This window comes from Lutra lutra, chromosome 6 (genome assembly GCF_902655055.1).
Source record: "Lutra lutra chromosome 6, mLutLut1.2, whole genome shotgun sequence".
NCBI classification, from domain to species: Eukaryota; Metazoa; Chordata; class Mammalia; order Carnivora; family Mustelidae; genus Lutra; species Lutra lutra.
In genome coordinates this window covers 87,604,328-87,627,875 of record NC_062283.1, presented here as the reverse complement: position 1 = coordinate 87,627,875, position 23,548 = coordinate 87,604,328, and the positions used below count along the sequence as shown (strand labels likewise).

General features: G+C 40.2%; 1 protein-coding gene across 3 annotated transcripts in view; it reads right to left on the bottom strand.

The window, feature by feature from the left end:
• The window catches only part of PDE7B (phosphodiesterase 7B), a 324,787-nt gene that overhangs the window by 16,952 nt on the left and 284,287 nt on the right, over nt 1-23,548 (bottom strand). For all 3 annotated transcript variants that reach the window (XM_047733036.1, XM_047733037.1, XM_047733038.1), the window contains 5 exons: nt 22,363-22,514; nt 20,362-20,425; nt 17,939-18,034; nt 15,776-15,876; nt 14,203-14,334 (listed from right to left, as the gene is read on the bottom strand). In XM_047733036.1, coding sequence (XP_047588992.1) covers nt 14,203-14,334; nt 15,776-15,876; nt 17,939-18,034; nt 20,362-20,425; nt 22,363-22,514 — 545 coding nt within the window. The remainder of the gene's footprint in view (nt 1-14,202; nt 14,335-15,775; nt 15,877-17,938; nt 18,035-20,361; nt 20,426-22,362; nt 22,515-23,548) is intronic.

Sequence of the window (23,548 nt, the reverse complement as noted above, 5' to 3'; positions counted from 1 at the left end):
GTGGTGAGTAATTTTTATGTTGACTAAAGTTTGAGAACACTATGCTATGGAAGCAGCTTTATCAATAACCTTCGTGGTCAGTAGATTCACACTTAGCCTTTTAGGGACGAGTTTCAATCCACGGTTGCTTCCTTGTTCAATGATCTTGACGTTCCTTCCCTCGTGGGAACCTCGGCTATGTTCCTTCTCTCCTTTGACCTTATTGATGTCTTAAATATGCTGCTTGTGTGCACATCAGCTAACTGTTTAAATAGCAACTATTTCTTACAATCCATTGTGTTTTATGCGAATTAGCAAGCATTATGACCTCGCCACTGACTTGATGCATACAGAATCGAACCCTTCTAGTCCCCAGGAAATATTTTTGCTTTTATTTTTTTTTTCTGATTTATTTATTCATTCTCCATTTTGTTTCAGATGGGGCTATAAACTTACACAAAATACAGGAAGATAGCGTTTGTTAAAAATAAGGTATTGCATGACGGCATATCTGAGGTACTTAGAGTAGTCAAATTCATACAGACAGAAGAGTGGTTGCCAGGGGCCGGGCGGGAATAGGGAGTGATTATGTCATGAGTACAGAGCTTCAGTTTTGCAAGAGGAAAAGAGTTCGAGAGATGGATGGTAGTGATGTAGTTAATACCATTGAACTGTACGCTTAAAAATGGTTAAGAAGGGGGCCCCTGGGTGGCTCAGTGGGTTAAAGCCTCTGCCTTCGGCTCAGGTCATGATCTCAGGGTCCTGGGATCGAGCCCCGCATTGTGCTCTCTGCTCAGCAGGGAGCCTGCTTCCCCCCACCCCTCTCCCTGCCTCTCTGCCTACTTGTGATCTCTGTCAAATAAATAAAATCCTTAAAAAAATGGTTGAGAGGGTGAACTTTACATTATATTTGTTTCCCCACAATTAAAACAAAAAACGAGAGGGAAGAAGCAAGGAAAATAATATGGAGACAAAATGGAGCCCAGAGAGAGACTGGGAACTATCCCACCATTGTGCCCTGCCCCCTGCCCTAACTCAGCCACCCACTCAATGCTCAGCTTCTTCAGCCAATCCGAACAGAGAATCCCCGTGAGGGATACAGGCTAGGGTCCATTAAGATAAAGCAAATTCAAGAAAACCTCCACTGTTCTGGGGTCTCAAACCAGACTGTGATCTCCCTCCAGGACTTTGAGGAATGAGTTTCATGAGGCAGCATCTGGGATAGACTGCTCCGCTGCCCTTCCTTTCTCCCCTCACCAAGGAATTATTATTCTTTATTCACCACCTGACCGTGTTTGAACTGGTGATGAGATTTGGTGACTTTTATCAACTGGTCCATTATCTCCTTTTGGGCATGAGCCACACACAACAAAAGAGAATGTTTGTTCGAAATAACAGGTCAGACTAATTTGTTTTGATTGCAAAGATTTATGAGAGCAGAGAGTGATAGGTCAGCGTGACTTAAGGGATGTTCTATGCTGCCGTGATATTTCATTCAGTCACTCACGAGCGTCCACTTGCTAGACTAATTCTTGTAGATGTGGAGGCAAGTGAGTTTTCCGAGGGGTCAGAACACTGTAACGAGACCTAATGATAAATGACACCATATCCCTGTTGAGTGGAACAGAAGAGTCTGGAGGATTGCCTTAAGCATAGTTACTCATGTCAGCCTGATTTTACATCTTCATTAATAATCTTCCTGGAGACGGGATAAAAGGATACTTGGGAAATTTGCTGGTGAAACCATATTTGGAGCTGAGCTCTGGGAAAGTGGAAGGAAACGGAGCGAGCCTGGACACTGGCACAGAATAAAAGACAATAGAATGTGTAATTACGAAAACATATTTTCGTGGAGCAGTCATTATAAATAAAAGTATGTTTTGGCCAGAACTGTGTTGGAAGTAGGGGTGGCTCTGTGGATTCCAGAGAATGAGAAAAGAAAAGCAGGGGGACGAACATTTACGAAGCACCTACTCTGTGCCAGTCATCTCTATGATCTCATTCAGGCCTCACTTAGCTGTCTACTATTTTTATCGTTAACTTGCAGATACTAAATTTCAGGTTTCTTTGCAGGGCTGCACAGCTAGTGAGTGGTTGAGGAAGGCCTTAAACGCAGGCCTGCTGGTTCTCAAGGCCGAAGCTTTGCACACAGCCCTTGCTGCCTCCCAAGAATTTCTTCTGTGTGGCCACAACCAAGCATTCAGAAGCCTGACATTTATAAACCGAGGAATGCCTGCAGTTTCACTTAATTTTCCAGAAATTACCTAGAAGTTGTTGCTTTAAAAGTCTATGGTTGATTGTTTTAATGAGATGTTAGTTTCTAACCCCACATTGGAATCTTGGCATTTACCTTTAAATTTGATTTCACTGTGAAAAATCCTGTAGTTGGAATGTTGGGAGTTGAGTAGATTGAGGTTGTATTGGGAAAGAATTCATTGCTCATCTGCTTTTAGCCCCCACATCCACTTAGACCTGCTGGTTCTTCCAATGTGGCGATGTTTATGCCCATCCCTTCCTTGCATTCAAGTGACCTTATTTTAGGGCTTTAGTATCCTTCTTTTCTAACCTCCTACAATCCATCCTCCCTACAGTGGCCAGAATGTGACTTGCTCACTTGACAGTTTGTTTTTAACTATCTCCTTAATCATTGGTTGAAATATAAACTAATATTTTTTGAGCACTGATTAATATGCCAGGTGCTATGGTGGGTCCTAGGGATGGAAAGATTCATAAGACAAATTGCCGTCCTCAATTCAAGGAGTTCACCTAAATGAGTTCACCTAACTTCGATATGATTATGCCATCTGCTTTCTCCCATGCTCCAAACCCTACATGATTCTTTATCAGATAAATGAAGCCTAATTCCTCAGCTCAGCATTCAGTGCTCTTGGAAAATTATCTCAACTGCCATCCTGTTCCTACACATTTGAGACAAATGAATATCATTCTCTCTCTCCTATAAAGTTCTTATGGTCCACATAAATGATGCCACATTAGTAAGACGGTAACATATTATTGACATAGTTATTAAATTATTACTATATGACTGTCCTTTCAGTGTTCTTTTGTTAATTTCATGTCTTCCAGGGTGAGTTATGATCCTCAAACACCTCTTTCTCTGTGTTTACTTATCAACCTATCATTTGTTTTTCAAAATCCATTTCAAATACTCCATCCACAAAGCCATTGGGAATCATTCCAGTCAGAGGCAAACTTGATTTGCTCTGAGTCCTGTAGCTCTTTCTTCTAGCATTAAGTCCTGAGTCCTGGAGGACTCAGAGCCTTTGACATGTGTTAGAGTTATTCATGCGCTTACCAGATTATAAGCTACATGTGAGTAGAAAATCTGTTTTGTTCCTTTTGTATCCACCCCACTCTAAGCCTTGCACAGAGAAAGTGCTTTCTATTAATTTGCAAAATAAGCTGCTGAACAAATAATTTTATTCATTTGACAAATATATTGAGCACTTTCTCTGTTCTAGGTGCTGATTACACCAACGAACAAGATAGACAGGGAACTGGTGGTGGCAGGAATGGGACAGACAGATAATAAACAATGAACATAATAAATACTTAAATTCTGAAAAGAACCGCATTCATGTCAAAAGGCAGTAAATGCATGGAAAGAAGAAAAATGGAGCAGAATAGTGGGAATTTGAGAGCCTTTGGAAGTGGGGCTGCTAAGGTAGTTGGGTAAGATGTAAGATTTGAACAAAGGCTTGAAGGTAGGAGGGAGTGTGAGCAGGAAAGTATCAGGATAAGAAGTTAGACAATGAGAGACCAAATCATGTATGGCCTTCTGTCTATTATAAAGATTTTGATTTTACTCTGAGAAAAATAAGGAGCCACTGCAGGAGTTTGGGAGGAAGGAAATGATAAAAGATTTTAATAAGATTACTGAGGCTGCTAAGTTGAAAGTGGACTTTGGAGGGAATAAGTGTAGAAGGAGGCATAGCTGGCTCTTCGGGGGTAAGAGCAGTCATCCAGGCAAGAGATGATGGAGGCTTGGGGAGCAGAGGTGGAAGTAGGGAGAACAGTCAGTCTGGACCTAAGGATGACTGCAGTGTTTTTGGCCTGAGCAGCTGGAAGGATGGCACCTCCATCGCCTGTGATGGGCGGGCTGCAGGTGGAGTGGGTTTACAGGATCTCGGTGTTGGACATGTTGAGTTCTAGATGTCTGTTTGACACATGGACCTCATAGTGGAGATCTCAAACAGCTAAAGCAGTATTCACAACAACAAAAGGAAAATAAAACAGTTGCATGAGTGTTGTAGTAATTCTGAATGGAGAGAGAATGTCACATAAAGGGAAAGACCATGTTGATGAATCATTCTGATGGTCTCTGCTTTAAAATTAAGCCTCAGAGGGGCACCTGAGTGGCTCAGTGGGTTAAGGCCTCTGCCTTCGGCTCAGGTCATGATCCCAGGGTCCTGGGATCGAGCCCCGCATCAGGCTTTCTGCTTAGCCGGGAACCTGCTTCCTCCTCTCTCTCCTGCCTGCCTCTCTGACTACTTGTGATCTCTGTCTATCAAATAAAAAAAAAAAAAAATTAAGCCTCAGAGACTCCTGGGTGTTCAGCCCCTCAATCTGTTTTCTTTTTCTTCTCATTCACAGAGCCTCAGTTTTAGATGGTCTCATAGCTGCCTCAAAGAAAACATTTTCCAGCCTCCTTTACAACTAGGTGGGATCAGTTGGCTAAATTCTGATTCATTAAATGTAAGCAGAAATGTTGTGTTGGATTTCTAGGAAGCTTGTTTAATGGGAACTGACTTCTCTGACAGAGGCCTCTCTTGTTTTTCCCATTCTTCCTTCTCACGGTCTGGAATGTAGAAGGAATAGCTAGAGCTCCAGCAGCTATCTTGTGCAGTGAGGACAAGTGTCACACCCTAGTGATGGTGGCTTGTAGAACTAAAAGGATTCTTGGTCCCCTCATCCTTAATTTTGCGAAGCCACTGTGCCGGTTCTGAATTACCAACCTCTAGACTTATTTGATGGAGAATAGAGATAAACTTCTGTCCTCGGTTAAGCCACTAAAAACACCAAGTAATTTAAGTTTAGTTTATTGTCTTCCATATCACCCTGGAAGGGTTAATGAAAGAACTTTTCAATGTTTTGGTCTGTAATTCTGCTTGGTTTTTGGATAAGAGTGATAATAAAGAATTTTATAACTCCAAAAACGTGAGGAGAGTACACCTCAGTAAAGTCAGAAATACATGTGTGTGTCTGTGGGCCTGTATGCACACCCACCCGCCCACATATGCCCACCCACGTACACGCACGCACCCCCCCCCCATTTCTTACTTTTGAGATAAACCATTGCCAACTGCTAGGAAAGATTTTCCTAGTTCTCTAAACAGAACTGACAGCTCCCTCTTCCACCCTAAACCCAGGCTTCTGTCTTGGTGTCTGAGATACTTTATAACAACTTTGTTCCCTGGCTCCCAGGTGTCAGTGATCTTCACAGGTTTTTGTTCATTTACTCCTGAAAATAACTTTGAGAAACCATGCTCTTCATATAGTTTTAAAAATTGAGGGTCGCCTGGGTGGCTCAGTGCGTTAAGCCTCTGCTTTTGGCCCAGGTCATGATCTCAGGACCCTGGGATCGATCCCCACAGGGAGCCTGCTTCCCCCTCTCTCTCTGCCTGCCTCTCTGTCTACTTGTGATCTCTCTCTCTCTGTGTCAAATAAATAAATAAAATCTTTAAAAAAATTGATATCTAAACCTACAAATTTCAATGGTAGCACAAGAGGGAATGCCCTGCATATTCGTGACTATTGGTGATTTAATACAAAATCATTGCATCATTCTTTTTATAGTAAGTGTATCTAAGGGACTCTAAACACCAATGGCATTTAATACCTATTTATTACCTGTTGAAAAAAACACATGTGTAATTTATTTTTTGAGTTAGAATCTTAAATTCTAACTCAAATTTAAATTTAAATTCTAACTCAAATTTTAAATTGATTCTTTCCCTTCTAGAACTTATATTCCCATTCTATTTCCCCATAGAATTTTATCTTTACATAATATATTTTTAGGTGTGAAATTCCTTTATTGTCACCTATCATATTTCTCTGCAACAAAGATAAGTACACAAGTTGACATTTTAATTTAACAAACATTTCTAATGTCAGGCTCTAAGTAAGTAATAAATATTTTTCCAGCCTGAGTTTACCATGCAATTATTTATTAGTAATAAGGGATCAGGATACATGTATATGGCCAATTTGGAAAAAAAATTGTGCTTAAGAAAACAAATTTTCTGGCCATACATCTATTTATGTGGTGGCTGGGAGAGTTATAATATGTCAGTTTATAGGAGACTATGCAATCTGCAGAATGGGTAAGAAATGTGTTCTTCTTTTGCACAGTGAAGTAGCTGAAACGGAGAGCTGGCCTGACGGCTTTGCAAGCACATTCCACACAGGTCAATTTAAGGGCCTTCAAATGGATTCTGTTAGCACTACTCACGCCTGTGTGCCCCTTGGAAAATCTTCATGTATCCCCATGGGCGCACAGGCCTGGTCTGAAAAGTGCTGCTGTACACGATCACCACTGAGAGCAAGGAGCATATCTTATTTATCTTTGAGCCCCAGTATGTGGCACAGTGCCACTTAAACAAGTCAATATTTGTCGAATGGATACTAATTAATTTCTGAAACCCGAAAGTTCAGTAGCTGCAAGAGTTTAAATAACTTTAAAAGAAAAGAGTTCTGTTCATTTTTTTTTGGCCAATACCCGAAAGAAGCCAGACTTGGGGTCTTCTTTTAGGAAATCCTTAGATGTAGGTGGAAGCCAAAGAGATTTTTAAAAATATTACAGCGATGCGCTCTTTCCCACTACTCATCTGCAGATAGCCAGGATCAAGTAAATGATTCCCAAAATAACACGTATCCGAGAGCATTTGTCAATTCCAAGATAAGCAAATAAGATGATTATAAAGAATTTTTCAATCAATGCTTTTCATTCTTCATGTAGTAAGAATTTAATAACCAACAGGAAATGGAGAGTGGAAGTGCGTGCCCTGATTTGGTGGTCTCCCTGGTCTGAGTGCTGTTGCCTCTGCTTGGCAGATTTCCACTCAGGGTCTCTGGCGTCCTCCCTGTTGCCAATATTCCTGATCTCTCGGCGTTAGTCAGATTCTGTCTTTCCTGTTGCATGTGTCCTGTCTGTACACCCACCCACCCATCCTTCTACTTACTCCTCCAGCAACCTTCCTTCTACCCAACAAATATTCACTGAGCACCAGGACTGTGCTCGGTGCCAAGGGAGGACACAGAAGGAGGTAGGTACCCAGAAGATTGCAGACAATGTGGGCCGGTGGTGGTGTGCACAGCCAAGCGGGCAATGGCAATTTAGAGACATGAGCACTGGCATAGGGTAAGTAATGAAGGGCTGGAAAATCTTAAAGAGGAGCAGGGAAAATGGGCTTTTAAAGAAAAAGGAGGCTTTCAGGAAAAAGATATGTCCAAATTGAGCTCAGAAGGATGAGTGAGTTAGAGAGGAAGGAGGGTAGGGATTATTATTTGTTTGGATCATCTTCCATGGACCCAGAACCTGGGATGTATTAAGCTCTCCGTGAATATCTGTTGAACGGATAAGAGACTGAGTGACATGTTTGGGAATCTGAAAGTAGTTCCGATTGGAGGATGCCCGGAGGCCGAATTGAGTCAGAGCAGAAAGTGAAGCTGGGAATGTAGCATGGCTTGAGCATAACAGGGTTTGTAAATGGTGTGAAGACATTTGGACTTGATCCTGAGGATAAGGGGGTTTTAAGCAGTCACCTGTAGGGTCAGATTTGAGTTTTGGGAAACTCGTGCTGGCAGCAGAGTGGAGGGAGGACTGGAGACGGGTGAGGCTGTGTGGACCCCAGGATGATGTTGGTGCCGTGCATTTCGGGGGAGAGGGTGCTGTGAGCAGGCGGGGATATCCTGGTCCTTCACAGGAAGCGGCCAGAGTTATCTGTGTCCTCACTAACAGCGGGATGGCTCTGCTCCTGCACACCCATCTGGCTTTCACAGTGGTTCAAAGAGCAATAGCAGAAAAAGCTCAATTGAAGAAAGAAGAAAATCATCCTAAATGCAGGGAAAGATCTGAGCATAGGATGAAATGATAGCACTTTAATAGCCATTGAAATCCCCCGTCCTGCTTGGAGTCCCACATTAGGTACCCTGTCCGTCTACCCTGAAGAAGTATCAGCTCAGCAGTTTTGCATTATCCCAACGACAGTGAGTCCCCATGTCCCAAACTCTTTATATTTGTACTTTTAAAGATAATCTTCATCTTAGAATTGAAAGAGTACCTATCCACCATTGTGGCAACATAACTTATTAGAGTTTTAATTTGGAAAAAATAAAACTCTTAAAACCCCTGGGGCAAAGCCTATGTTTCCCTTTATGTTGAATTATCAACTACTATCCGCTCTAAGAACAAAATAATCCCTTTGTTCCTGAATAACATCACATTGGGCATTTAATAAACCACCAACACAGGTTTTCAAATTAAATCAAGAGTCTATTTGTCAGAGAGAAGCCAGCAGAACAGAACTGCTCTCATGCAAGGCAGCTTTCAACCGTTTCTCCCCTATTTATCAGACACTTTCTTCGATTAAAATATGTTGATAAACTGAGTCTGGTGTATCACTCATGAAATGGGGAAGCATCACCATGGAGTTGCTGGGCTCTTCCCTGACAAGCCAGGGGGTCCCGTCCGTAACTCTGCAAGCTCCTCAGCCCAGGAGGGCTCAGAGGGGCAGAAGCTCCTTGAGCCCAAACAAGACCTTGGCCCCTGGTGAAGCTGTAACACAGCTCGCGCTTCCTGGCTGCTGGAAGACATCTTTCTCTGGTTCCATGTGCGACTGCCCAAAGCACTGCTCTGAGACCAAGGAACCTGGACACCAACTGCTATCCATGGGGGCAGGCCCGTGCTCAGATGAGGGCTCCGGTCAGGCCACGCACCAGCTACCACACTGTGAGCAGCAGAAACTTCATGAAACAGAGAATCCAATTTGAGCCTCCTTCCTGCAATTTTCACATGACTGGCTCCAACACCATTCGTACTGCAGAAATTATGAGGTTCTGTATCATCTTTGCAGTTGCTTGTTGAGGAGGGGTCATAGGACCATGTGGCAGGAACATTTCTCCTGGCTCTGTCAACTTCCTATTTATGGTTCAGAGTCAGTAGAACAAATAGTGGTTAAATATGCTGATGGGGGATGCCTGGGTGGCTTAGTCGGTTAAGCATCTGCCTTTGGCTCAGGTCATGATCCCAGGTCCTGGAATCGATCCCTGCATCAGGCTCCCTGCTCAGAAGGGAGTCTGCTTCTCCCTCTGCCCCTCACCGCATCCAAGCTCTCTCTTTCTCTCTCTCTTAAATAAATAAAATCTTAAAAAAAAAATGTTGACCTGCTCTAAGTGCTTATGTTAAGTGACTAAGAAAAAATGATTATAAACTTCTGTAAGAGAATATAGAATTTAATATTATGGAACATTACATTACACTGTAAGGAACAATGATTAGTTTATTCATTAGGCTGCTCTGTCATTAGTTAAGATGTTAGATAAGTTAGACCCTATCAAAAGGAATTACATTTGAAAAGGAACTGAAAGTCATTCTTTTTGCAGTATTCCTTGTTGTGATAACCAATATCCTATCAGATTTAATGCTTACTTTGCCCAACTGCTGGGCACACGGGTGGGGGATTGCAGGTGGAGGGACAGAAGTTAAGTGCTTGGTTCGATGTCTCCCATGTTCCTTTCTCTATCAGTCCACTGGGGACATCTAGATGGCCCCACTCTGCTGAGAGAGGTGCCATGTGGAAGTGCTTTTTTCACCTTCATGTTGAGCTTGGGTTGGCAGTTCAGCTAGTGAGTCTTGTCCAGACATCAGACAATGGGAGGGAGCCCTCTGACCTGGCCTTCACTCCAGCTGCCCTGGCTCTCTCTTTATCTCAGGGCAGAAGCACAGGCTGGGTGTTACGCAATGATCTTCTTATTTATTAGAACTAAAAGAGCACAGCCAACAAAAGGAGGGAGAGGAAGCTCTCTTCCATTTTATCTCATTTATAGAAAAACTAGATTGCAGAAAGTCACGCACAGGGTATTCTCAGCCCACATAATTCCTGGCACATCTTCTCTACTGGATTCTCATTAACCAAATGTGTTTATGTGGGTGTGTATAATTTTGTTTGTGTGTATGTATACACACATAGACACAAAATTACAATATATTGTGTAATATACATATATAATGTATATACATATATTTTTATTCATTACCATGTATATATTATATAATATATATAGTGTAATATATATATATAATGTATATACATATATTTTTTATTAATTACCAAGGTCAACTTGTTTTAAAATATGGTGTAAATTATGGATCCTTACCCTAGAAAGAAGTGCATAGGTCTATCTTCGGAAAATCTGCATTTAGTTTCCTGAAAGTTCATTCATGTCTCAACCAATAGGTTCTTGGTAGGCTGAAAGTCTACATTTGCAAAGATTTTAAATAACATGTGTTGTTAATTGTCTGGCTCAGTTTATATATTAGGTATCATCATCTTTTTTTCTTGAAATTGAAAACCTGAAGTCATGCCAGTTCCTCATCAACAACTTGGTGCAAAGCAGAGATTTTCTGCCTCAGGTCATGTTCTGTGTAGCTAATCTACAGAAGAAGCTTCTACAAAGAGAAAATATATACTTAATGAAAATATGCCCAAGACACTCATCTGAGAGCAGGGGCTGTTCCTATGCTCAGCTAATGGCCACAGAGAGTCTGTTTTCAGTTATTCTTTAGTTGGGGGTTTTAACCCCCGAAGTCCACCAGCTCATGCTGCCTCCAGTGTCCTCCCTCAATTCTGCTACTCAGAACGTTACACGTCAAGGCCCAGTTTACTGTTCTTCCTCCCTGAGGTTTCCCCCTCCCCCAGGCCATCTTCAGCATCAGTTTCTGTCTTTCTATCACCTTTGTAGCTATGTCCTAAAGAGTATTTCACAGAGTCCCTCCGCTTGCCACTTGGCTCTAACCCCTTTGTCTCCCTCACTGCAGGAGGAAACCTGGTTGAGGGCTCCTAGTGCCCGGCGCACAGAAAATAGGTGATACCTGTGAATTTCAGAGGCCGTGTGTATAGTGCTGAGTCACTTCTGCTTTGGAGACAAAACACTTATTCTGGCTTTGCCATTAATTAGCTATTTATTTTCAGGAAAAACACTTGAATTTTCTAAGTATTAATTTTCCTCTTTCTGGAAAATTGGTACGATAATCATACCCACCTAACTGGACTGTTGTGCAGAGTAAATCATATAATCCATCAGAAGTATTTAGCACAGTTTTTGAGTCATAGTAAGCATTACATAAAGGTTAATTATATAATTTGTTGAACTATATTTTACATAGAATTTTCTTTATTTTTTTTGAAATAAATAATGGTATATAGCCAAATACAGAAGGCATGAGAAATTTTTTGGAGAGGGTCACCTGGGTTGCTCAGTCGGTTAAGCATCTGCCTTCAGCTTTGGTCACAATCCTAGGGTCCTAGGATCAAGCCCTGCATCAGGCTCCTTGCTCAGCGGGGATGCTGCTTCTCCCTCTACCACTCCTTCCTGCTCATGATCTTTCTCTCACTCTCTGTCTCTCAATTAAATAAATAAAATCTTTTTTTAAAAAAAGAAATTTTTTTGGACAGAACTGAAATCTCATAATATTTTCAGGTCCTCTTGACAATTTTTACTTTTAATATGTTATGTCCCAATTTGGCTGATAAAAATATCAGCTTTTATCCTAGTGAGCTCTAAGATAGTAGAAATATCTTTATGATACTGTGTGATCCTGTTTGCCTTCAACACACTTTTCCTTTTTTTTTTTTTTTAACATTATTTCTAAAACCTAAAGATAAGGGCCTCTACCTAGCTTCCAAGAGATCCTAAGACCAAATGAGAAGGAGACTGGTGAAGATTTATCCTGCATGTGATTTTCAAGTCCCATATCCCAACTCTTTCTAGTTATTATCAAAAGGATCCTTGTCTTTCCTTTCAAGGATCTGGCCAGATAGTCCAGATGGATAAAGTCACTGCTAGAAAATATAATAGCTCATTTTATTATAATAACAATTTTGAATACAAAAACAGAACAGGTCCTTACTCTTTAAAGATTTAAAAAAATAATACCTATATGTGTATCTTTAGCTAACTCCCCAAAGCTTTTTCAAACTGAGATTAAATCTTAGATTTTGAACATTTTGAGCATCTAAGTTTCAACAAATGTTTGAGGGCAGAGATTATACTTGATCCATCTTTGTACTCCTAGATCTTAGTATATTATATGATATATGCAATAAATCGTGGTTGATTAAAAATATGCAAGACTGTATGTTGTATTGAAAACACTGCAGAATTTGGTTGTATTGGGATGCTTATTTTTAATTTTTTAAAAAAGATTTTATTTATTTGTTTCAGAGAGAAAGAGATAGAGTATGCATGCACAAGCAGGGGGAGGGGAAGAGGAGTGGAAAAAGAATCTCAGGCAGACTTGTGCTGAGCACAGAGCCCTATGTGGGGCTCAATCTCATGACTCTGAGATCATGACCTGAGTCAAAACCAAGAGTCAAAGCCTCAAGTAGCTGAGCCACCCAGGCACCCCAATATTGGAACGTTTATTTTTAACAAAGAGATTAAAATAAAAACTATTAAAAATTTCCTGGACTTCAAATGTTTGAGTAAGGAATCCATTTTTTTGAGAACAATTTTAGTATCTGAGCAAGACAGTATTTTTATTTGGAGAATCAATTTTTGTTAATTCGCAATGAGTACTTAATTCTTATGCAATTCTACGACTTTCTTATTTTTAACATCTGACATATTTCTTTTTAACTTCCTGTCTAGATATGAATCCATCTCATGTTTTGTACATACTACATGCCGAAGTGCAGTTTTATGACCCTCATTTTATGTACTAATCAGTCAGTGACAGCAGATACTTTTCCTAAACTTCATTGACATAATTTCTTTGATGACAAGAAATTAGAATTATGTAAGCATTTACTTTATATGGGAAGGGACCAAATAGCAAATTTTGTTGATAGATTTCCTTTGTCTAATAAAAGACATTTGAAAAAAAATCAGCATTGACAGGAATAGAAAATCTATCTGGGGGTTTTCAGTCCAGTTGTTCATGTCTGTGTTCTTTTCTAGCAATAAATTTAGCTTCTGATACGCTTTTAGAAAGTTTAGCTTCAGGTTTTATTTTTCTTTGTTTAGTTTGTAGCTCATCATCAAAGGCTTTCTTAGTTCTGTCATCTTGTCCCCTCAATGCGGCCACATCTGTCCTAGCTCCGGGTGCTGGCTGGCCACTCAAAAGAGCCCAGCTCTGGATACATACCGGTGGATCCATAAACACGGAAATGTCAGTTCTCACCTACTCTAAAAGCTAATCAACGGATGGGGAAATGCTTTTCTCATGTTCCGATCATGCTTTATTGGAAATATATGCATCCTCAAGCTGTAACATCTTGTATAATGCAGGTGTTTTATGGAGATCTGTCAGGAATTTTTTAGCATCGTGTTTTTCAAAAGATCTACTAAAATTGAGATCAATGGCTACCTTATACACAATGATTTTGTGAATGACAACCAAAGGACCACCCTGAAAATTCTGGGATTTATTCATCTCCGATACAAGTTTTACTACCTTAAATAACATCAGAGATAAAAGGTCTCTAGGCCAACCTACTCATGCTGCTGAGCTACCTTAGAATAACAAAGTATGCCTATTATCTTTGATAACATACCTCTGACCTGGAGGCCGGTCAAGTTCAGAAATAGTCTTAGAGACATAGTTTAAATTAGGATTGCACCTGGGAATTATCATTTATAGAAGTCCTACAAGGACTGGCTTCAACTGGCCATTATATATGCAATGGTGTCCAGAGAGACACATATTCTCAGATCCTGAGAGGGTAGGCTCAGAGATCCTGTTTTCCTTTGCATAATTTCCAATCTGCTTCGGAGAGAATGGATTTCCTCGGGTACCTGTGTAAACAAATTTAATCTTCTTTGGAAAATATCCTGGACCTATTCAAATCCATGATCTTTGGCTGTGGTCGTCATTGAGGCTGATCCCGAAGGAAGGCTATCTCCAAAGGTGAGACTCAGGCTCCAGCACTGGGCCGAAGGCTGTTGGCTGAACTGTGACTCAACACTGAGCTCCCTTACCTGGTATAGGTTGGCGAGATGGTGGTTAGTTTTGATCAAAAATGGCTGGTTCACTCCTGGATGGTCAACATCGTGGGCTGCTGCAGCAAGCAGTCCAAGCATGATGTCCAGAGGTGTGAGGAAGCCGGCGAGCTGTTAAAAAAATCACATTGGGAGATTGATTGGTGTTTTCCCACATAGGTTAGCGTTTGTTTTGGCTGACTCAAACTGTCTGAATTGTGACAGTATTTTTCAGGCTTTCCATCCTAACTTCTACCCTCCTGAAGCAACCGTCAGTGAGGTGATACCACATGGAATTGCAGGGGGGGAAAAGACAGTGTGGGAAGTAATTAGGCAAGTCAAATTTTTCTGGATCGTTCACTCAACCACCCTCCTCTCTGAACTGCTGCCCTTGTTTCTTTTCTTGGTGTAGTGAGTGGTGTTGCCTGTTGTCAAGACTGTTCTCTGCTGAGCAGGGAGAAGGCAGGGCCTGAAGTTAGGCTTGCTCCGAGAGAAAGCAATGAATGAAGGAAAATTTTAAAGCCAAAGAAATGGACACATTAAAAAAAACCATTTGTGTATTTCAACCATCCACTCTATCATTGCCACTGTACATACAGAATCAAGAGTGGGCTGAATTACAAAATTTGCATATTTCTTCAATGTGTAATAAATTGTGGGGGAATGTGTAAGAATCTGTTATTTTTTTGGTAGCTACGAAAACAAGCAGGAGAATGAGAATCCAGTGCTAAATTTAAGTATACTACTGTGTGATATATTAGAGCTTTCAGACAACTTACAGATGAAAAAACACAACCTTTAATGGGATATTTTACAAGGATGAGGCATCTACCCAGTTTTCTCTTGGGAATGCCTGTTTGGCATCTGTATGTCTAGTGATTGGTATTAAAACTGGTCAAACTAAACAGAGAGACTTGGACTAGGATATCATTTTCGAAAAACCTTAAGAAAACACATCCTGTATGTTAAGCTAATTTAGTTATATATGGTCGAGAAATGCTGAGGTTTCAGGTCGTGATTATTATTATTATTACGTTTTTAGCTTTGGATTGCTTTATTGCTTCAGAACACACTTGCTCTGGGATCTTTGGAGTTGACAAGTTTTCTTGGGTTTGCATCAGGATGCCCCGTTGGCTTAGTAGGAAATAGAGCTTCAGTCTTGAAGAGTTTTGATTCTATTTTTCAGTCAAAACCCATGCAGTGGGAGACTTTTTCCAGAGCATTTCACCACTGGCACCATTTGTGGCAGAGGTCCAAGACAAAACAATTAATTTCTTGAGGGCTTTGAAGATATCTAAGATGTAGATTGTCATAGAAAGGGTTGTTTTTGTCCTCAGTGCAATCTTGAAAAGTATAGAAATTATGGGGGAAAAAACCCTAAGGAAATGTCCACCCTCTTTCATGTGTATTATATAACTTCCAAAGTGGATCCTGGAACTTTCATAGACATAATTTGTATTCTTAGAGTGAATGACCCATACAGTTATTTTGATATGTTGTGTGATTTGGGACTTAGCAGGCAGTTTACTTGACATCTCCAGATGGCTGAGGAGGCACCCGGGTCTTCTTTTACCTTTGGCTCTTTCAGGTAGCAGTGCATGGCCTGGGTGACATCAGCTGCGTGAACAGCGTTGTGATACGGGTTTTGGCTGTGGTAATCTTCTTGAACCATGACTAGGAGGCAAACAGATAACTCCATCAGCTAAAACCAAAACAGGAAGGGCAGACTAAGCTCAGACCTATCGAGGATCCCTTTTGCTTAAAAATATCAGCGTCTCAAAATGTGCAGCCTGGGGATCCTTTAAAAATAAACGTGGTTTGCAAGCTTGGCAGTTCTACTGGGCTGTTTTTAGTGAAGAGGAGGGGGGGGGGAGGGCAGACAGGAGAAAGGCTAAAAGGATTTGCGAGGCCCCTGGGATTCCTCACCACCTTCATCAATCACCCCTTTCTGGTGCACATCAAGGCTTTCATTCATAGGAAAAATAAATACGTAGGAAAAGGACAACTTTATTTCACACCATAGCTTAATTATTTAAGTTTGCTGCCATTTATGAATAATATGTGCCATAAAAGAGGTTTCCCTTTAAAGAGCCCAGGTAGCATCGGGCCCCTGATATTCAAAGGTTGGCTTAGCAGTTGAATACCAAAGACTGACCAAAGCAAATCTGAGGCTTCTTCAGGCAGAAAGTCAAAGTACTGTGTTGATCCAATGGTGAACTCCTTGGTTTTATTTCTATCTTATTCAGATCAAGCTAGCATTTCTCACGCCTTTCCAGTGTAAGGACCAGAGTGCTCTTGGAACCAAGTAGAGGCATAAGTGAGGCGATTTTGTTTTGCAAATTACAGAAGCCGGTAGCCTGCCTTAGCTCATAGCCATGGGTTGGGGTGCAGTATGTTCAGTGTGCATAGAATGTCCAGATTTGCAAGTGTGGCCATATTGTCTCAGCCCGTTTTATAAGTTTAGCCCTGAATTCGGGTGTTATTTCTGCCATCAAATCTTTTCATTCTTTACACTACTCTGCGGGCCAAAGTATCTGTGTTGTCCTTTAGACAAATAAAAATTATTTGGGCCATTTGTGGCCATTACTTTGCTCGAGAAATCTAAATTCAATTAGCCTGAGGTTGTTTGTGTTTCTGGAACTGAACCATGTCATAGCTGGTTTCAAAAGTTTCTTTCGTGCCACGTATTATTTTACGGGTTTCTAAAAACAATTAGATTTCAACTCTGGCCCTCTCCCTTATTGTTTGTGGTTGGGCCAATTACTTAACCATATGTTTCCTCAGTTTTCTTCTCTATAAAATGGGGATAACAATAGCTCCAATTTCAAACGGCTGCTGTAAGGATGAAATGTTGTTAAGATATGCAAGTCCTTAGTCCCAGCACATGTAAGCACTGTATAGGCCTGGTTGTCCTTCCTTCTGTTGCTATCATGTCACTGTTATTTTACTCTGGAGGCAACAAGGCATCAAGTCAGCTTCAAAATTCAAAGCACAGCCATAGGGCACATTGAAGAAGCCAGAAACATGCTAAATGGCAGTAGGAAGTTATATGGTGATTAAAAATGTGCCCTGGATAATTTGGCAGATAAATAAACATGTGCATTAAGTCCGGTAAGAACTTGGGCTGTTTTTGATAGAGAGTGATGGGGCGGAATGGAGCGGAAACATGGCGGACTTTCAAGTCAGACAGACCTGGGCTTGGACAGAGGCTTTGCCAATTACAAGTTGTTGACCTCAAGCAAGTTATGAAACCTCTTTCTACTTTTCCTTAACTGTGTGCCAAATGGCGTTGACAACACCCAACTTGCAGAGCTGGTGAAACGGTTAGAAATAACACATTGAGGGCATCTTGTAGGTCGCGAGCTCTACGTAAACAGTAGTTCTTCTTATATTAAAAAAAAAAAAAAAAAGCCTATTGAAGAATTTTAACAGCTCATGTCCAGATTGGAATTATTTGGGGTTTTGCTGATATGTAAGCTGATCTGTAATTTCTTTAACGGTCACATGGTTTTCTTTATATCATTTTTTTCTCTATTGTAAACATAGCTAATTGAGTAAATATTTTTTTCACTGATTAAAAGGGGTAAACCATATTTTAAAATTAAGATGAGATAATTTAAGATTAACTTGATATCTTCATTTTCCAGCTATCACTGTTGCCACTTTATGTTAAAGAATACTATGGACTGCCATCATTCAGGGGAAAGGAGGTAGGAATACGGAAATGAAGACTTACCTAAAAACCTGTGCAAGGTCACCATGTCTAGCTTGAAATGGTGAATGAGTCCATGGGTGTTGAAGAGGTGGCACAGCAGTGTTACCAGGCTGTTTCCTGTAGGAAAACAGTCACTTGCTTTAACTCATTTTTATCACCATTAAAATATCGAGATTGACAAAAGGATCCAAAGTTTCTGTAATGAAAGTTCTCCGGTAGGTCTCCTTTTCCCTATTAGAGTTGAATTTTTTCCAGCATAAAAGATATTATTCTTATGGTTTGGTCCTAGGTTTCCTCATATTGTACAAATGAAACAAGCTAGGTCAGACCTTTCTCTACATCAAAGGCAATGAAAGCATTAAGAGTCTGCCTACTGTGGGGACACACCACCCACCCACATGAGTGTATTTTTTAAAGACACAGTTTAATGGTTACTTGCAATGTGCCTTAAGTTGCTTCCATCTGATTCTTACGTCTACAGAGATATCTAAGTCACCACGTTCCTTAAGAATCCGAGCTTGTTGTTCCCAGGCAAAGTCACCCAGGATGAGATCTGATGAGGAGATAGTTTAGAACTTAAGCCAGCAGAGATGCGAAATTGAAGCAATACATTTAGTATTTAGAAAATATGTAAAGATTTAGAAAATATGATGGACTAAAGAGTAATGATTTTGAATTTTGAATAATTTGAGTAATTTAAGTAATGATTTTTTGTATTTTAAAAGCATTAGAGAATTTATGAAAGACTTTGCAGTGGACCAAGATGATGACCGGATGTCTTAAGTGGAAAACTAAGTATTGCCTAAGCACAGTCTTAAGTGGAAAACTAAGTATTGCCTAAGCACAGTCTTCTGGGGCACCTGATCTTGCAGTTCTGCAGATTCCATTGTCTTTGAGCTATTTCATGACTCTCGAAGTTGTAGATAACTGATAGCATTGCAAGTGATTCTTGTCCATAACATGCAAACAGAATCACTATTTGACAACAGAATATAGTTGACTTCCTCTTCGCAGTTTTACAGCTATTAATAAATTCATTTAAGCATTTCTTACTGTTTATATGTGTGTTGTTCTTTGAATTTTCCCTTCACCTAGTTTTAGCATTTTTTAAATTAACATATAATGTATTATTTGCTTCAGGGGTACAGGTCTGTAATCATCAGTCTTACACAGTTCACAACACTCACCATAGCACATAACCTCCCCAATGTCCATCATCCAGCCACCCTATCCCTCCCACCCACCACCCCAGCAACCCTCAGTTTGTTTCCTCAGATTAAGAGTCTCTTATGGTTTGTCTCCCTCCCCGATCCCATCTTGTTTCATTCCCCACCCCCTGCAATGGCCCCCCACCCTGCCTCTCAATTCCTCATATCAGAGAGATCATATGATAATTGTCTTTCTCGGTTTGACTTATTTTGCTTAGGATAATGCTCTCTAGTTCCATTCATGTCATTGAAAATGGCAGGATTTCTTTCGTTCGTTCTTTCTTTCGTTCGTTCTTTCTTTCTTGATGGCATCTTACTGGATGGCTAATTAATTGAGTTAAATCTTTGACATGTGCTCATTTCATATCCCTATGAGAGTCATGATTATCCTCTTTTGAACCAATGCTTTTATTCACAGTTATTTTCATCTGCTGGTACTCATTTCTCAGTTGATTTGAGCAAAGTGAAATATAAGATTGTGGGCTCTGTAGCTATATGGTCTAGTTAGCTTTCCACAGTGTAAAGCTCTGCTTCACACTCTTAGGCTGTTTCTCTCACCTGTATGTTATTTGTCAAGTAACCGAATGGTGAGAAAACCAACTGTAATGATGCGGTGGGATATGTGAAGGTCAGCATCACATATGACGTCTTTCATTGGCTCCCTAAGCCTATCAGTATTTGTTTAATGGGCAGACGAATATATAACCAAATTGTATTGCTTTCTTTAAGAAAGTCTTTATAGGCACCAAGATTCTAAATGTGAAACCAGTGGCAATGTCTACTTTCCCCTTCAGCTACATCCAAAACTTTTACACTGCGTAATCAGCCAGTGTTTTCCTTCAGTAATTCCGAGCATATCTGATCAAGACCTGCATTGGGCGAGCTTCAGCTCCCTCAAGGAAAGTGCACAGACACCTGCCCTATAGGGGTCAGGCCTGGTCATATGAGCTTTAGTGTTTCTAGTTTTCACTAACAATGAAAAGCTTCCATTTCGATGTGGCCAAAGTAGTCTGTGAGGAAAGAATCTAATGTGTGGTTTCCAAATTCCTTTGGGATCATCAAGGCCAGAAGGAAAATGGTCTTAAGGTTCTAAGGCCAAATATAGTCCTTACTTTTCATCTGAATTAATTTTCCCTTGGCCTGGCCCTTCCGGAGTGGCTGTAGACTTATGAAAGTGGAAAAAGAAGGGAAAACGAATAACAGTGTTTGGAAATAGGATTCTTTGGGGTGACTTACCATTTGTCAAGCGATCAAATAAGAAAATGTCAAAATCCCACATTCCCACTTTGGAGAGCATATGCTGAAAAGGCAAACGAAAAACAGCAGTCAAATGAATCATACTGGAGACTCAAACATTTACTTTGAGACAGTGAGTGAAACAATTAAAAAGTTGGAAATAGTAGCACATTGCTATCTGGCTTGTGGTAAAACAAATCTTGCTCTACTAACAAGAGCCTGAAAAGAATCAGACTTCTGGTTTGGTGTCAGCCACATCCCTCACTGGCTGTGGGGGCTTGGGCAAGTTCCTTAACCTCTCCATACCCCAGTTTCCTATTTGAAAAATATAGCTGATAATATAATCTACCTCAGGATTTTTGTGATGGTTAAATAAGGCAACATATGTGGAGTGCTTAGAATGATGTTTGTACACAATAAGCACACATAAAATTTGACATCTGTTAAAATTGTAGTTCAGTAAAGCCTCTACATTGCAAATGACTATATACTTAAGGAGAATGTTTATAGCAAACTTCTAAAAAATGAAGTCAAAATGATTGCTGAGCACATTACTCTGCTCAATATGGACTAAATGTGAAATGAACCACTCTAACAGATAGGAAAGTGAAGTGGGCCATGGAAAATGTTGGGTAATTTAAAGACCTACTCTCCAATGTAGGCTTATTATCCTGTTTTTCTTGTTTAAATCCCCCATGCAAAGCTATAGTTACAGATTCTATCCTCACTGTGGCTTCCGCAACTGGCCTTCCCCTCCTCTCAAAGCCACTGCTTCCAGTAAGGACCAGATCACTCCCCTCTTCCTGCCCCTAAATGTCTTCCCTGCATCTTCAAGTAAGTCTAAGAGCCTTGTCATAGCACACAAAGACCTTCCATCATTACCAGAGAAATGAAGGACTAATAGGTGACCTGTGAGATCTAGTGTGTGTGAACATTTTATCCAGGTCAAATACTAAAGCAGAATCAGAACTTGATCCCTGATATCCTGACTTGTGGCACACAGTCCTTTTTATGTCTCAATGTCGTCTCTCTTGAGGGGTGAACCTTGGAGGGAGAGCCCCACAAGAGTGCTCTGCTGCTGATGCCCCTGCACTGGGAGCTCACTTAGTTTTGCTCTTCTTTCTCCAACCAACCAGCCAACCAACCAAACGAATAAACAAACAAACAACATTCACTCACTCTCAGGCCTTGGGTTGTTAGGAGTGATTTTTTTTCCTTTTTTAGACCTGAAGTAGTAGTTCTTCTGATATTACTTATTGCTTAGATACTAATACTATACAGTAATAGTATATATTTCTTAATAGTATATAGCTAGCATAATATTACATAGCCATGTAAACTCTAGGACACTACTTCTGATTTCTGTTTAAACTGTGGCCGTTTATCCTGAAATTTAAACTCCTTTGACAGTTTGGGCTAGAGATAACTTGAGAACTTTTTTTTTTTTTTAGATTGTCACATTTTAATTTCAACCTTTGACCAATGAATTGCAAAAATAATCATAAAATTTGTGAAAATTATTTAAATAAAATAAAAAATGTATAAAGGATGACATACCGTATCAGTAGACGGAAGTGGAATTAAGAGTTGGTCATTATTGGGTTACTTTCAACATAGCTATTACAATGAGACAATTCATTGGGCTTAAAGATTGAGTTCTTCTCTCATTGGTAACTGATCAGTCCAAAATTTTACTTTACTTAGTGTTGTGCAAATATGTTTCACCCATTTGTAGAAACGAAAGTAGCTAGCATGTGCTAGGCATGAATATCTGAAACACATAAGCAATGCTTTACCTTCTGTAATCTCTATATCACCCCTATGAGTGGGTATTTCTATTAACTTCATATCATATTTGAGGAAAAAGTCCAGATGTATTGATTAACTAGCCAGAGTCACAGAGCGTCTCAGTGGTAGAAGTTGACTTCTGGTACTATCAGCTGAGGTACATGCTCTTAGCCCCTGACCTCCTGGGAGGTGACAGAGGGGAAACTAACTCACCCTTGCTTGTCCAAGGTAGTCTTCATCCAGCAGGTGGAGAGGGGCTTGTGGTATAATTCCACGAAGCAGCCTCGATGCATGGAAGTATCTTTGAAAGCTTAACAGTCTTTTCACCTTTTTTTTAGTGCCAATTTCCCCTGAGTGTGTTGTATCTGTGGAAAGAATCAAATACAGAAGTTATGTATTTTAAAAGCCCTATTTTCTCCGCTATGTAAAAATACAATGTATTATATATATATTTTAAAGGTTTTATTTATTTATTTGGCAGACAGAGATCACAAGTAGGCAGAGAGGCAGGCAGAGAGGAGGGGGGAGAAGTAGGCTCCATGTTGAGTGGAGAGCCTGATGTGGGGCTCGATGCCATACAATGTATTATATTTAAGATTTTATTTATTTATTTGACAGAGAGAGAGCACAAGCAGGGGGAGCAGCGGGCAGAGGGAGAGGAAGAAGCAGACTCCCCCTTGAGCAGGGAGCCCGATGTAAAATTCCAATGTATTATAAAGGAGATAAACTTAAAATATGCTCTCAGTGCTTTCTTAGATATAGCCTATTTAACTCTGCATTTGAAGTCGTCTTAGAACAAAAATGACCTTTCTTATGTATTACCTTCATTAAAATGTCAAGATATTTCTGAATGTGATTTTAGAAGACATGAAATATATAAATTAAAATCTTCATTTTCTTATTAATGGCACTGATTTGCTAAGTAAGTAAAATCTGCATACTTCTGCATGCATTTGAAAGGAACAGTTATGCTTTTTTTCTATGATATTAAAACCAAGCCTCCATAATTTAAACAAGGTTCTCATCCTACACTCTCTAAATTAAAAGGGCTGAGAATACACTAGCTTATACATGAGGAAAATGTTTCCTAATGTCCCAGGAACACCAGTGGCATGGGAATCAAGAGAGGTGACCTAGATTTTCTGGACAAGAAGCAGAGAGGGTGTCTACTTTCTAATGGAGTATATTCTTTTTTACTAGCAGCCAGGAAAGTTTTGATCCTGTCAGTAGAGATATTTTAATACTCATGTCACATGTGCCTTTTAAAACTTGACTGTTGACATCATGGTGATTGTCTAGAAATAACCCAGGCACATTACTTGAAAGGCTGTCAAGGTATGTTTTATCTCAGCTAAAATTCTATGAATCACTCCAGGGCCACTTAAGTGACGTGTGCTGC